We start from the raw sequence: 13,067 nt of genomic DNA, 5'->3' as shown, positions 1-13,067 counted from the left end.
GCAGCCCCACATTGCCGCCCAGGGGCAAAATCAGGGATTTACCTATGTTGATGCGGAATCCCGAAACAGTTCCGAATGAGGCAATCTCCTCCATAAAGGCGGGTATAGAGGAGAGGGGCTGGTCTAGTGTAACAATCACGTCGACTGCGTAGAGACTGATGGCATGGGGCTCGCGTCCGAACTCGATGCCTTTAATCCGAGGGTTATCCCTGACTTTCTGTGCCAGCGGCTCTATATACATAGCGAAAAGGAGGGGGGAGAGAGGACACCCCTGACGGGTACCTCGCTGAATGTCAAATGGTCGTGAGTGCAGGCCCCCCAGGCGGATCTTAGCCTGTGGGTGATGGTAACAGCCCGCTATGCGGGAGCAAAAGCGGTCGCCCAGGCCGAAGCGACGGAGGACATGCTGCAGGAAGGTCCAATTGACACGGTCAAACGCTTTTTCAGCGTCAACGGCGAGCAGCGCTGAGTCCGAGGCCCGAAAATGCGATTTATCGATGAGATGCAGCACTCGTTTGGTGTTATCCCCGCATTGTCTCGTGGGGACAAAGCCCGACTGATCGGGCTCCAAGAGTCCAGGCAGGCATGGGCCAAGTCGCGCAGCAAGAATGCCCGTGAAAAGCTTCAGGTCGAGGTTTAACAGCGAGATGGGGCGAAATGCAGAACAATGTGTGGGTTTCTTACCGGGCTTCGGTAGTACCACCACCTCCGCGGCCAGCATGTCCGGGGGTATGGCACCCTCCCCCTCGAAAGAATCAAACAGGCGCGTGAGCACTGGGGCCAGCTGTTGGCTAAAAAGTTTGTAAAAGCCTGCTGAGAACCCATCTGGTCCCGGGGACTTGAGTGGGCGCAGTCGGGATATGGCCGCTAACACCTCGTCTTGGCGGATAGGGGCATCGAGGGCCTCCGCATCGGCTTTGGAGATCTCGGTCAGGGTTGTCGTGGCCAAATAGGCCTCGATATCCTCGGAGGAGGCCGTCTCCTCCCCATACAGTGAAGCATAGTAGGAGCGAAACGCCTCGGCCACCTGGGTGTCAGTGGTTAGCACCGCTCCATCGCCCCCCACGAGGGTATTGATCTTGGCCCTCTGGGTTTTTGCTTTTAAAGCGCTGGCCAGTAATCGGCCCGTCTTGTTGCCCCCGACATAATACGTATGCCGAAGGCGAAGAGCCGCGAATTCCGCTCGATCCGTGTCCAGGCTGGCCAATTGGGCCCGGGCCGCCTTCAACTGTTTCCAGACCCTCGGGGCGCAGGTGCGGCTATGAACCCGTTCCAGCTCAGCCACCCTCGCCGTAAGGTCGTCCCGCTTACATTTGCGTTCTTTGGCCTCCGCTGCTGCGATGGCTATGAGCTCCCCACGGACGACCGCTTTCAGGGCCCCCCACAGAGCCGCAGCGGAGATCCCAGGCGTGTCATTGACGGACAGGTAGTCAGTGATGCAGTCACTGATCCTCTTGGTAACGGCAGGTCTCTGCAGCAAGGTTTCAGGTAGGCGCCACGGACCCCGGGGACGGCGGTCTGCACAGAGCGCGAGGGAAAGTTCCACCGCATCGTGGTCGGAGATAGCCGCCGGGACTATATCCACCTCTTTCAGGATTTTGAGAAGATCCGAGGAGCCCACAAAATGATCTAGTCGGGCATAGGTGTGGTGCACATGTGAATAAAATGTAAACTGCGAGGCGCTCGGGTGGTGGGCTCTCCAGAGGTCTGTTAAGTCTCTATCTTTAAGCCATTCTCGGCCATCGGCTGAAAGAGCACCTGTCTCCCCATAGCGGTGTCCTGATCGGTCCGCATTCGTGTCCATAACAAGGTTGAAGTCCCCGCCTATGAGTAGGGGCGTCTGCGGGGTTTGAAGGGCTTCTGAAATAGCACTCTTCAGGAAGGGCTCCTGTCCGGTGTTCGGCGCGTAGAGGGAGCCTATAGTGAGAGTTGTGTTGCCTAAGTGGAATGTATGCGCCAATAGTCGGCCCCTGATCTCCCCCACCTTGGCCCCCACAGTCCCCCGGAAGCCCCTGGATATTAAAATGGCAACCCCTGCGGTCTTCGTAGGGAGGGAAGAGAAAAATTGATGTGGAAAGACTCGGGAGCGCATTCTATGCCAATCTTTCTGCAGTAGGTGAGTTTCCTGTATCAGGCAAACATCCGCCCCTGAGTTTTCAAGGTAGGAGATGACAGCCCTCCTTTTGATCGGGTTGTTCAGCCCCTTCACGTTAAGTGTCACTACCTTAAGGGTCGTGTCTGTCATGGTGTAGTGTGTGTGTGGTGCAGCGCAGAGTGAGTGCTGGCCGTAGTGTGGAGTAGTGGTGCATCCCCCCGCCTAGCAGGTGTTCTAAGCAGACGTGCCCCCCGCAGCATGAAACCGTCCGCCACTGAATGGTCTATTCGGCATGTAGTGTCCGTCTGGATGGGGGAACAGCTAGACAAGTCGTAGATGAACAGTGAAAATAACGTCGGACCATCCCGGCAAGCACAGCGATCCGCCAACCAAGCATGTAAGAGACCACCGAGGCAGCGCTGCGCGGTCATGGCATTTGAATCAGTAACAAAATCGGATCGGCACACTGGTCCCCACCCCGAAACCCTCCCTAGCCCAACAATCCTCCCCAAAACAACCAAAAAACCCCAAAGGCTACAACACCGGGTGTGAAAGCTAAGGTCAAGGCAAATGAGAGCCCAATCCCCCCCTCCAGCACCCCACCTCCCCCCACCCCTCCCAACATCCCTTGAAACATATAGTCCCAGTCCTGTTAGTCCACACAGGGCCGTGGTAAGGAATAATGAAGGGGTCATCACCGACGGCGGCACCCCCGGTCTCCCCACCCGACCCGCCCATCGCCCTGGCAGGGCAAGTGCGACAAGAAATCTCTCCCGCTATAGGGCTATCATTCAGGGGATGAGGTTTCCTTGGCGACCTCCGCTAGTGCATTTTCTCTCTCACGGGAGATGGCTGAGGCATCCGGCCTGAGGCGGTGCACAGGTGAACGTCTGCGCCGTACAGTTTGCCAACCCCCCCCGTGTGTCCCTTGGGAACTTCTGAACACCGGTTCAGTGTCAGTGTGCTCAAGGCCCAAAAGTGCACATGTGTCCTTGAGAGAGCGCAGTTGTTGCAGCCGGCCTTCCCACTTGAATATGATCCGAAAGGGGTGGCCCCAGGAATATGGGATTTCTTTCTGCCTTAGAAAGTCCGTCACCGGCTTGAATTCCTTCCTCTTTAGGAGGGTGGTGGCCGCAAGATCCTGGTAGAGAGCGATGGGGTGATCCTGATATCGAAGGGGCTGGGACCTACGGGCCTCCCGGAGGATTCTCTCCTTAAGTGGGAAATCTGGGAGATACGCCAAGATGTCAGGTGGCGGGGCTTGGGCCCTCCGCGGCAGTCCAACTCTATGGGCCCTGTCGATACGAATGACAAAGTCCTCCGGTTCCCCCAAGATGCTCCTGAAGAGGGACTGTAGGTAGCCCACGACGTCCGTCCCCTCCTCTTTCGAAGGGACTCCCCGGACCCGAATGTTATTTCGGCGGGAACGGTTCTCAAGGTCCTCTGTGTGGGCCTGCAGGTCCATCTGTTGGTCAGAGAGGCGTAGGATTTCCTGCCGGAGCAGCTCGATTTCCCCGCTCCGAGTCTGATCGGCCTCCTCGACAGAGGCCACCCGCTCTCCAAGCCCCTCCACATCACGGCGAAGCTCCCGGACCTCTCCGGCCACCTCCTGCTTCAGGGATCGGAAGTCGTCCCGAAGTGAGTTGAACAGACCCTCCAAGAAGGACCTGGTGACAGGTACCTGGTCATCAGCGGGGGTCAGCGACTGTTTAGCTGGTATCGGGGAGGGGGGATCTTTGCTCCCCTTGGGTTGCGACTTGGCCAGCATCTCCGGCAGCGTCTGGGCTCCCTTCCTCCCTCTTTGCGCCATCTCGCGATCCACTCCTGCAGGGCCTTTCTACAGGCGGCTATGCAGCTTTGGGGGCCCCAGTAGGTCGGTGCTAGCGTTGCAGTAAAGTCTCAGTGCAGACCACGTTTTCCTCCCCCGCTCCGCCAATCTGTGAAATTCCCCACCGTATTGCACCGTGTCGCGTAGGTCCACAGTGGGTGCAGTCCGGTCAGCGCCCCCGTGGGCGATCCCCGGCCCAGGCCAGTCGGGGCGAAGGCCACAGTTAACAGCGCTGTGCTCAGTACCCCAGTGCGGCGCACCCTCGTGACACCAGGCCCAAAGCGTGGCTCTATTAGGCCCCACGCAGCCGCCCGCACCGAGGGCTCGATTATGCCCCCCGAGTCAGCCAAGGCCCACACCTCCGCCCAGATCCCTCTCACCTCAGTCTGGTCACCAGGGGTCCGGAGCAGCCTTCCAAAGTAGGCCTCAGCAGGCCCAGGTCGCGAGCGCCACTGCGCCCGCCTCGGTGTGTGGGGCTCGGCGGGGTTAGGCCGCAGGCCGCGTTTGATCTCGGCAGCCCCGGCAGTGCCTCGTCAAGTATTGCACCGGGTGGTGCTCAGTTGCGGCGATGTAGTGCTGGCGGCTGGGCGCCCTCCGACCCCACAGTGCTCCGTGAGCGGCCCGCTCCGCGGCCGCAGGGGACCGGCACCAGGCCCCAAGCCGGGGGCTCGATTTTGAATGCCCCGGCCGGGCTCTGCAGCTCCCGGTCGAAGCTCCCGTGCTGCGCGGCGTCGCCGCGGGTCACCCGCCGCAGTGTCGCCGACCGGAACTCCTCCTCACTGCACCGCTCCGAGGCAGCCGCCAGGCAAGCGAGCACAGCTCCGTCTCCAGGCAGGCCTCCGCCCAGTAGCTTGGGCGCCATTACCGGCAGTGTCGTTACAAGCGCCAGCAGCTCCCGCCGTCCCATCCGAGCGGGCCGTCGGTGATATCTTCGGCACCAGGCAGCGCTGGGTGCTCCCCTCAGTGTTTGAGCACGCTGGGGAGAGAAATAGGCTGTAGAATCGGCAAATCCGCGAGATCGGGCAGGGAGACTCGGAACCTGCGTCCGATCACGCCGCCATCTCGGACACGCCCCTCCTCTCTGCTTTTTAAATTAATATGGTGGGTGAACAGCAGAAGACATCTATAGAATCTCCTTTTTGATGTTTGCATTATATACCCTGTATATTTTTTCACACTGCTATAAATCACAATGTTACTGCTTCCTCCAAGCACTGCCTAAATTACTTGATATTTCTCATTATCTGCATAGAGCCATATACACTTCGAACCCTGAGCTGATCAGCTGTCCTTGCTGAAGCGGTAGCCTAGTGGTAGTTGAACAGTGGACAAACTGTTTGCTCGAATCTAGTGCCTACCAAACTCTCTAAAAGGAACACAATAACACATTAAAATGTTTTTCTGGAGTGCTGCATCCTCAGATTGCATGCCATCTTAAAACTGTTCCTGTATATTCCTAAAATCACTGCATTAAATCAGTATACTTCCAAATGTTGCCTCTTTCTTAAATGACACTCTCCACCCCTTGCACGCCTCTGATCTCCAAACACAGCATACTCTGCCAATTGTTTGCCTTTATCTCCATTAATGTATTTCTACAAATTGCCCACACCTCATTTCAAAGCTCAAAACACACTACTCTGTAAAAACGCCTGCATAACCTCTAGTGCATCAGTCCCAAACGTGCAAGAACTCCCATACTAATGATCACGCCTAACTTCTTAATTTAATCCAACACAAAGAAACTTAAGCAAAAGCATCGAATTGCCTCGAGAGCACAAGAATAACCCTAGTAATAAACAACCAATAAAACATTGGATAAACCACTAACAGCAGGTTGCTGTCCGACGTAAAGCACTTCAAAGCCTCGTCAGATGCAGCAATGAAATTACAATAGAATGGGATTCAACAAGGCTAGAGTGAGGTATTGCAAAAAGCTTCAATGTGATAGGGTGTACCGACAGGGCTCAGTGTACTTGCCTCTTCTAATGCTGTGAAATGCATATTGTGGGTTATATCTTTACAATGGGAAGGTTCAGCATGACAGGACCAATTCCCTAAGATTTCACATTGTGACCAGTTTGAATAAGGTATGGAGGAGCGCACTGTACTTGCATCTTCTAATGCTGTGAAAGATGGGTTGGGGGTCTTATCTCTGCAATGCCACAAAGGGTCAGCAGGATTGGATCAAGCTGCTCGCCCACCTTTGAGAGCCTGAGCCCGGCTTGGGAAGTGAACCCCTGCTATATTTTGGCTTCCAGCCTTGAATGCCATTTCACATCCTTCCTCCTTCAAGCAGATATATATATCATGGCAACTGCATTCGTGAATTCCCTGCTAAAAAACAATCCTAAGCAACATATTCCGCTTTCCACATATAGACAGAGAAAGTAACAAGAACAAGCAACGGAGAGTGAAAGGGGAGGTGGGGCGGGAACGGGCACACGGGAAGGGGGGGAACGGACACACGGACAGCGGGAGGGGGGGCGGGAACGGCGCACGGACAGCGGGAGGGGGGGCGGGAACGGGCACAGGACAAAATGCGTAACATTACAAAGTGAAAACACATTTATAAACAAAATGCTCCTTAACTGATCGCCTCGTGGGAACTCGAATCTTGCAGCCAACTCCAACAACAGACACTTGTAAAAAGACGAAAACAGGCCGACTCGAAAAAAAAATAACACACACCCACCGCCGCGATGACGATCAGAAGTGGGTGGAGAGGGAAAAAATCGCGGGAATGCCCCCGAATCTGGTCCGTCCTTGACGGACAGATCTGGCTCCCAATGGCTAGCCTCCATTTATAGAGCTAGCCAATGGGAGCCGGGGGACGTTCCTGAATCATATATAGTAAACAATAGATTTCACCTGCGCCGAAAAGCTGCGCACAAGTGCGCAGCCTTCGGCCAGGTGAAACCTAAAAATGGTCTTTTCAACTACAGTTTTAGACATTGAATTATTGTTTCAGCAAATTTCACGAACATTGTAAATGGCTGTTTCTGAAAGAAACAACAGAATGCAGAGACACATCAACACAATCGGCTGTAGCAGCGGTTATTGGCCAATTTTCTCTGCATGTTTCTTTTTATTGATTAACAATAAAAACTCCGAGTCCATTTCTTTCTCCCTGACACTTATGCCTCAAGATACTATCCAAAAGTGACAAATGATTGTCATGATCATTACTGTGTTCAATGAGCCTTGCAGTTAATGCGAAACAAGAGGTTTAGAAGTGGAAGTAAGTATGCCATAGTGAATAAAAGCAATTGTAAGCCAGTTCATGCGGTATTGCATGACCGTGTTTTCTTTATGAATGCCATGGTGAAGTACAATAAAAGAAATGACCATACCTTAACAGACACTGTGTTCGCCACAATTCCATCTACAGTACTTTCTGTGAAAGGGTCAAACTGTTTGTCTGGTCTCCTCATGAACTCCGGCTTTAGCCGGTATCCGCATTTGCCGTTGTATTCATACATTCCCATATTCAGTTGCATGGCTAAATCTGAACACAAATAAAGAAGTATGAAATAATGTACTTTACTGTAAAATCCAAATTGTAAATATCAGTGTAGGAAAAATGAAGACATGAAGTTGTATTAATTATTCAGTATTTATAACGTTCGTTTAATGTTACTACCAACAGGGTTTGTCATTTATCTCCAGAGTGAAAACTTACCACTGGGCACAAAAACCAACATGATTCTATTTTTTAGAAGGGGTCTACAAGACTTCTTTCTATAATACTTAAATGCATAGGTGCACACACTATGGGCAAGAATTAAATGTGCTAGATGATTAGGCAATTGGCCAGGCCAACAATTCAGGCTAGTTGTTTTGGAGCTAGGTTTGTATTTTGCCGACGGTGTGTATTTTATATACATTGAAAATATTAAGAAACATCACTGCCCAAAATGCGTGACATTTGTCTGTTTTCAAGAGTGTACATTTGAAGTGTATAAAATATCTTCACCTGATCCTAGGTTTCAAATCTAGTGCAGGAGGTTTGAAATATACACACATAATAAATGGCTTAGCTGGCTGTCAGTCCTTCAAGAGTACATGCAATATCGTGGAGACCAGGAAAGGAACATTCACATGTGTTACAGAATTCCATACAGAGCAAGTTTGTACTTAAAAGCTGGTGTTCTGGATGGACCAGCAATTGGTTGCTCGTCAGAGGCACTCAATGTTGGTTGTGGCTCCTCTCCAGGGGCCTCGAAGAATTACAACGAGTCAAGCCATTTGTCAAGAGCTGTGGCAAAAAGTGTCACTGGTGATACTGCTCTATCATAGGGAGCATCCTGTCGAAGGGACAGGTGCATTACTCGGTATTGCTTCTGGTGCTCATGTTGCGGTTGAAGGGTCATTTCCATATCAAGATTAGCCACTGGGGAGAGTGGCCAACCATCATTGCCGTGTGAATGCGTTCCATGTAGGTTCAGGACCTTGCCCGTCAGCGGTAAAAGCCCTGCACGCAACCTGATCCCGGCATGCCTGATATGTAATTGGAAGGCATGCAGAACATAGTGGACACCTTCCAGTGCAGTTTTGGTAAACTGGAGGGGAAGGAATGCTGAGTCCCCCTCCCGAAGATGACCTAGCCTGCTGGAAAGAAGATGGAAGCCGTGTCCTGTGTCCGTAACCGTAAGGAGTAGTAGCAGAGGGTCCGAACCTGCCTGTCTCGGGGATGGAGGCAGTGGGGTTCGGGACCGCAGCTTGTCCACATCGAGCGACGTGAGATCTTCCGAAGGGGGAATCTCCATGTGAACAGTGGCTCCCAACCACAATCCCTGTGGAGAGAGGCATCAACTCTGATGAGTGGCTTCTCCCTACAGACCCCTTGCACAGGCACTTGGCAGCGAGGCAACATCCACTGGGGTACATGAGGTGAGGAGCGGGGTGGGCTCCCGGTTCCCTGCTCCAGGTGAAAGGCAGAATGGAGAAGAGATGGCCTGGGTTGTCTTACTTCAAGATTGCGCCCGAGCGGCCCCGGCGTGAGAGGAGTAAAACAAGGGCCCACATCCTGTCTCGAGGGGGGGAGCTGAAACGACACTCTAGCTACCTATCCGGCCCCTAGACTGACATCACCAGGATCCAGTAGGCCCTATAGGAGTTGCCTGGAGCTGGCCACCACATTGTTTCTTCCGCGACTGGCGTTCTGCCCGGCTCGAAGATGGACGGTATATCCTCCTAGAGGGGGGAGGTATCACCAGCAGCTAATCAATGCAACTCCATGGGGGAGCCAGCTGTAATGCTACTGGGGCAGGATTTAAGAGGCCCTACCTTGCAATCAAGCGTCACTACAGGGTGGCAACATTTGATATGAGTTACACTGGTGTTAGCAGGCAACATAGTTCCGGATCTTGGGACAGGCGGGCAGCGGCGTCACGTTGACCATCTTTCCAGCTCCTATGCGACCGAAAAAGGTACAGGTGAACAGAGTGTCTAGCTTCTTCACGCCAGCGGAATCCAGATCTGAGGGCGAGGTGGTTCCCACCTCTGTAGGTACTATCGCTTTCTAAGGATGAACTCCTTGCTACATTGCTGGACTTCAAAAAGGAGTTAAGGGAAGACATCTATGCAGACATTAATGCTTCCTTTGAGTCCTTCAGAAGAGAGGTCAGTGCCCGCCTAGTCTCTCTCCATGCTGACGTCGACTCAATGGGCAACTGCACCCTGGACCTGGAAACAAAATTTCAGGATATTGAAAAGCACCTGACGCTGGTGGAGAAGGAGACGGTCAAATTGAAATCCCAGCTGCAATCAGCACTTCTCAAATGCAAAAAGTTGGAGAACCATTCTCAACGGGACAATATTAGGGTGTGGGGCCTAGAGGAGGGCAGCGAGGGTCTGGACTTGGAGACATGGTGGGGCTTTTTTCAAAAACATCCTGGGTTATGACCACCTGGTTAAATGGAGAGGGTCCACAGGCTGGGGCAGCAGCTCCCTAGCGAGGGCAGACGTCCTAGGGATATTTTTGCAAAATGTAACTCCTTCGAGACCAAGGAACTGATCCTACAGAAAGCAAGGAATAGTGACACCATTAATTTCCAGGGTGTTTCCTATTCAATCTTCCAGGATGTCGCCCAAGCAACCTTAGCCCGCTGCATGCAGTTCCGTCCCATTACTGTGGCCCTGAAGGAGCACCAGATCAAATACAGGTGGACCTATCCATTCAGAATAGCCTTTTCCCTTGACAAAAAACACAGTGGCACTTCACTGAGGAGGCTGAAGCTGTGGGCCATCTTGTTCTTGGAATGGAGCATCGCCACCCAGGGCACACCCGGTTGACGTGATGGAGCGAACCCAGGAGCAGCGACTGCTGAGGACCTGCCAAACTCAAAAGAAGGGTGGCAAGACCCTGAAACGCTGAGAGTGAGGGAGCTCCTACTTCTACATATCTCTAAGACCGATGTCAGGTACATTCTGTACTTTAATCAAGGGATACCCTCGCTGGTTGCACTCCAGAGGGTAATTTGCTGTGTGAGAAGGCGAAATGGCCATGACCGCTGTGAAACGTAGCTCCGTGGCCTACTAGACTTCGATGATGGTCCTCTCTACTCAATTCCCTCCTAAGCATAATGTCCAGATGAAATAGAGGAAGGTGCTAATGTACACTCGTTTGTGGGGACCAAGGGCGAGTCTGGACCTTCCCCACGGAAGACCCCAGGCTTGATGATCCCAAACACTTTTGGGGACTTTGCTGATACATCTTCTTCCAGTTTATTACAGTTTTGTTTAGTATGGTGTTTCCTGCATATCGGAATGATGTACTCCAATGGGGGAGGCATAAGAGAGGGAGGCAGTGGGGTGGTGCAGGGGGCACATTGGGTCAAGTGTGTCGCAGGCAACCAGGCGTCTACTGGGGCACATGGCACTTAACTATATGACATGGATTGTTAGAGGGTTAAACTCCCCTAGCAAGCGGCATCAACTTTGGATATTCCTGGGGATCACCAAGTGAGCATAGTTGCACTGCAGGAGACAAACCTGAGGAAGGGGGATGACCACCGGCTATGACACCAATCATTCCCCCTAATTTACAGATGCTCGGCCGCTTCCAAACATAACGGGGTAGCATTACTGGTTAATTCCTCAGTTCACTTTCAATTACTGGACACCAACACCGACAGGGAGGGGAGGACATTGATGGTCAGAGGAGTTCTTCGGAGCTGACCCTGTACCAAAGCCATGGTATATGCCCAACACTAGTCAGTCAGAGTTTTTCCTCATGGTGCTCACAGCGTTAGAGGGGTTTGCTATTGGGGACATAATTCTCATTGGTTTAATCTTATTGGGACTCCTCACTGGACACCACTCACCCACACAGGTCTTCCATGGGGGTCATCAATACCGTGGTAAAATCTGCCCTGCACCGGCTGGGCTTGCTAGACATATGGAGGTCCTTGTACCGTGCAACGTGGTCTTTCTTAGTCAGCAATTACGACAGGCGGTATCCTTAGCGAAAATACACCCGATTCTTATCTCAGAGCATGCCCCTCGTGAAACGATATTCACTTGGTCTGCCCCCACTCTGGGTACCGGAGGCGGTACTTCCCAAATATACTCAGCAGGGAACGTCTCTTTCAGGATGAACTCTGGAAGATGATCAAAGATTTCTTCTTGACTAATGATGACCCCAAGGAGACTTTGTACTCAAATACACAGGATGCATTTAAAGCAGTAATGTGAAGCAAATGTATCTCCCTGGCCACTACAATGCATTAATAACAAACTAAGGAAAGAAAGACACTTGAGGGGGAACTCCTGCAGGCTGAGGGGGCCCACAAACCCTGACCTTCCATCACTTCACAGAGAAAGGTATCAGCCCTGAAAGGCAAATCGCAAGCAATTTACACCAACAGGGCCGAAAACATACTTCTGCGTCTTAAAGCATTTGGTTATGAGTGTAATAACAAAATTGGTTCACTATTGGCGAGGCAATTATGGGCCAAACAGGAGAAGGAGAACATAGGACAGATCAGTGATGATCTGGGCGAGAGTCATTTTGTTGTGGAGGGAAAGGCCAGGTCTTTCTGTGACTTTTACAACAGATTGTATACTGCGGACTCATTGGATGAGTGTGACTTGTCTCGGTACCTGGACTCGCTGATATTTCCGAAGGTTTCCCCCACCACCAATGAGAAACTTAGTCAGCCCATCACGAGGGAGGTAGTCCAAAAAGCAATGGATTCCCTTAAACCCCCCAAAGCTTGGGTCACCGACGGCTTTAACATGCAGCTCTACAGAACATTTGGAGCCGACCTGACGTCCCACTTAATCAACCTTTAAAACACAATAGCGGCCTCCCAAGAGGTGTCCCCATTGATGGGGGGGGGGGCAATAATTACAGTAATACCCAAACTAGGGAAAACCTGCACCTGTGCACTTCATATAGATCAATAGCCCTCCTAAATCTTGGCGCAAAATTATACCTAAAAATTCTGGCTAAAAGACTGGAAGCGGTCCTCCCGGAATTGATCTACCTCGATCAATCAGGGTTTGTCAAGGGACGTCAGACCCATGATAACCTACGCCGGGTTATCAACTTACTAGATCTGGGAATGATAATGGCTAATTATCACAGACCTCAATCCTGAGTACTAGTCAATTGAATGGCGTTAGACTTCTTCGACCTAATGAGGGGGACAAGACAGGGATGTCCCCTCTTGCCCATGCTGTTTGCATTATGCATAGAACTGCTAGCAGCGCACATAAAGGCCAACCCGGAGATCCGGGACATCCAGTTTGGTTCGGACAAACATAAAATATTGCTGTTTGCAGACGATTTCCTACTACCTATCAATCTCTCGAAATTCTCCTTACTCAATCTGTCAATGTCCGCATTGGAGATGGAAGGTATTGCAGCCACCTCACCCTTTCAATGTGTCAAAAAATAAAGGACCTATTTGGGCATCAAAAGCACCCCAATGCAACTGACCTACATAAATCTAACTTCCCTTCCTTTCCACGTCAGCTCAAGTCAGACCTTAAGAGATGGGCCACTGCTTACATCACCTGGACTGGCCGTATAAATGTGGGATGACAGTACTTCTGTTCCAGGGACTACCAATCACGAAAAACAGAGAAATCTATGCAGAGTTACATTCTTTGGTCACAAGATTTATTTGGCAGGGA

At 51.8% G+C, this 13,067-nt stretch overlaps 1 protein-coding gene across 3 annotated transcripts in view; it reads right to left on the bottom strand.

The window, feature by feature from the left end:
- The window catches only part of PLCB1 (phospholipase C beta 1), a 2,298,721-nt gene that overhangs the window by 665,662 nt on the left and 1,619,992 nt on the right, over nt 1-13,067 (bottom strand). For all 3 annotated transcript variants that reach the window (XM_086927697.1, XM_086927698.1, XM_086927696.1), the window contains exon 19: nt 7,277-7,431. In XM_086927697.1, coding sequence (XP_086783823.1) covers nt 7,277-7,431 — 155 coding nt within the window. The remainder of the gene's footprint in view (nt 1-7,276; nt 7,432-13,067) is intronic.

The sequence above is a fragment of the Lissotriton vulgaris genome, chromosome 6, assembly GCF_964263255.1.
Source record: "Lissotriton vulgaris chromosome 6, aLisVul1.2, whole genome shotgun sequence".
Lineage (NCBI taxonomy): Eukaryota > Metazoa > Chordata > Amphibia > Caudata > Salamandridae > Lissotriton > Lissotriton vulgaris.
This window is presented reverse-complemented; position numbering and strand designations above follow the sequence as displayed.